The sequence below is a fragment of the Sinocyclocheilus rhinocerous genome, unplaced genomic scaffold (genome assembly GCF_001515625.1).
Source record: "Sinocyclocheilus rhinocerous isolate Xijiao unplaced genomic scaffold, SAMN03320098_v1.1 scaffold1697, whole genome shotgun sequence".
In the NCBI taxonomy this organism is placed as follows: domain Eukaryota; kingdom Metazoa; phylum Chordata; class Actinopteri; order Cypriniformes; family Cyprinidae; genus Sinocyclocheilus; species Sinocyclocheilus rhinocerous.
The window spans coordinates 217756-219884 of record NW_015629509.1 but is presented as its reverse complement, the minus strand read 5'-3'; the positions used below and the strand labels follow the sequence as shown (position 1 = coordinate 219884).

The 2129-nt window shown below is 32.5% G+C and overlaps 1 protein-coding gene across 2 annotated transcripts in view; it reads left to right on the top strand.

Annotated features, from left to right (window-relative positions):
• Positions 1 to 839: 839 nt before the first annotated feature.
• LOC107739005 (putative ferric-chelate reductase 1) overlaps positions 840 to 2129 on the top strand; it is a 9200-nt gene continuing 7910 nt past the window's right edge. The window contains exons 1-2 of one of the 2 annotated variants that reach the window (XM_016550959.1): positions 840 to 1168; positions 1271 to 1451. In XM_016550959.1, coding sequence (XP_016406445.1) covers positions 1271 to 1451 — 181 coding nt within the window. In that variant the 5' untranslated portion in view covers positions 840 to 1168. Of the gene's footprint in view, positions 1452 to 2129 lie in introns of both variants that reach the window. The other variant, XM_016550960.1, reaches the window with a different exon arrangement.

Below are 2129 nucleotides of genomic sequence, written 5' to 3'. Positions count from 1 at the left end.
AAGCTTAAAAACAACCCATGTAACATAAAAAATACATATGTTCAGTGTACGTAACCCACTGTGGTACAGTGTTGCCATATAACGCCTTGATTTTTCTTCCTTTTGTAGCTATTCAGGATGGTTGGAATTGAAAACAGATGAGATTTAAATTCACTGGGTCGCCCCTACAAGGAAAACACGTTGAATTACAAATTCAAAGTTTTCTGTACATTTATTCTGTTGCCTATAAGTTTTTTCTCTGCATCTTTGCTAATTGTTGTCTGCAGATCAATTTTGTCTAACATACAGTTACAGAAAATGTAGACTATATACAGTATATAATTTACACCACATTGGTAATGCAATTTCTCACAGGATTTTTTTATTGATAAAAGTAATATCAAGTATTTTAATTAAATTGATGCTATGTTTTACGGAAAAGCCAAAAAATGAATGCTAACATCAAAGCTGAGCACTTCTTTAAAGAACTGTAATAAATAATAGCAATCCATTAAATTTGTTTTTTAAGGAGTTCCAAGCCTATAAATGTACAAATATGCATTAGAAAAATTAATTAAATGAACAGGGAGTTTGACCATTTTACATTGTGGTTAACTTCCACACTGCTTCCCCGTTTTTTTTTTTTTTTTACCGTTTTTTTTTAACTTATAAAATATTGCGTAAATATACTATTATATGAGTTGCTTTTAACTGGGTGTGATATCTGATCTTCACCATTAAGACAGTTGTATATTGTACAAAAATCAAATTAGTAGGCTATATTACAGATATTCAGAGATGTTTGTTTTCTTTAAAAAGTTGCAAGTAAGACACATTTTTAATCTGGAAAACAACCTAGTTATTATTTATTTATTTTGATTTTTTTATTTTTTTTGCCAGGCCTGCTTTTTTTAAATTAAAAGCGTCTGAAAGCAAGCCTGTGTTATTTATTGTTTCAGCAGAAAAAAGAAAAAGAAAAACAGTTACCTATTAATCTTACCTATTAATATTCGCGTCACGGGATCTGTTGCCTTACAGCATCAGTTACCTGTGCAGGTAAACCCCGCCCACGATGACAATACGCTATTTACAGTGAAGCAGTGACTGGATTCTTGAGCGCGCGCACACAAGATAGTTTCAGCCAAAACAAAGTCACAACAGGAGCATCCACCGAATTTTCCTTCGAAAGGTTGGTTTAAACAATATTTTATTTCTTCTCTCGCTGTTCATTGATATCGCTACTCCCGATGCTGGTTTCATTACTGTACAGTGAGTTTGTAAATCTCCACAGATGTTTCTGTATGTTCTCCTGTGCTGTGTTGGGGTCGTGCACTGTTATGGTAATGGACTTGTCAGCTCAGTTTGTGGATCTATGACGCCTAATCACGGGTCTAACAGCGCTCAGACCAGCACTGCTCCGTTCACCGTCACTGCTGACAATACTACCTTTAAAGAGGGAGATCAAATCACAGGTGAGGCTGATGCTGCAGCTACTCTGCTTTGAAAACAGCTTTCTTAGCTGTTAAAGTAATACAAGTTAGTTTTACCTCATGAAGTTGCAGCTCTAGTAGACACAACTTGAATAGGTCTGTGTAAACTTGGTAGTTTGTTGCTACTACAGTATAAAACAGAACTATTATGTAGCTTACTATAATAAATTGTACAGTATACTTAGCCTGGTTTTAAAGCTAAATTTCTGTATTAGCTACTGCATAAATAAACAGAATGCAGAGAGACATTTTTCTCAGTTATACAATCACAGTCAGCTGTCACTACAAAAAATATCTGACCACTGAATTCCCTGATTGACTAATCAGAATTAAGTATTTTAGAGACAATCAATCAATCAATAAATGGACACAGTTTACAATAAGATTTCGTTTCGTTAACTTTAAATATATGACTCATATTGTTATTCAACGTTAGATAGTGCATTAATGTTAACAAATCAGACCTTAATAATAAATTGTTACCATTAAAATTGTTTTATTGTTATTTTGCACTATACTATGTTTACTAACTTTTAGAAATTAGTTGCTATTATGTTATAAATGTTTATACTACAGTGTATTTAAAAAGTATTCCATTTATGGTGTGTGTATATATATATATATATATATATATATATATATATATATATACAGGGCCGT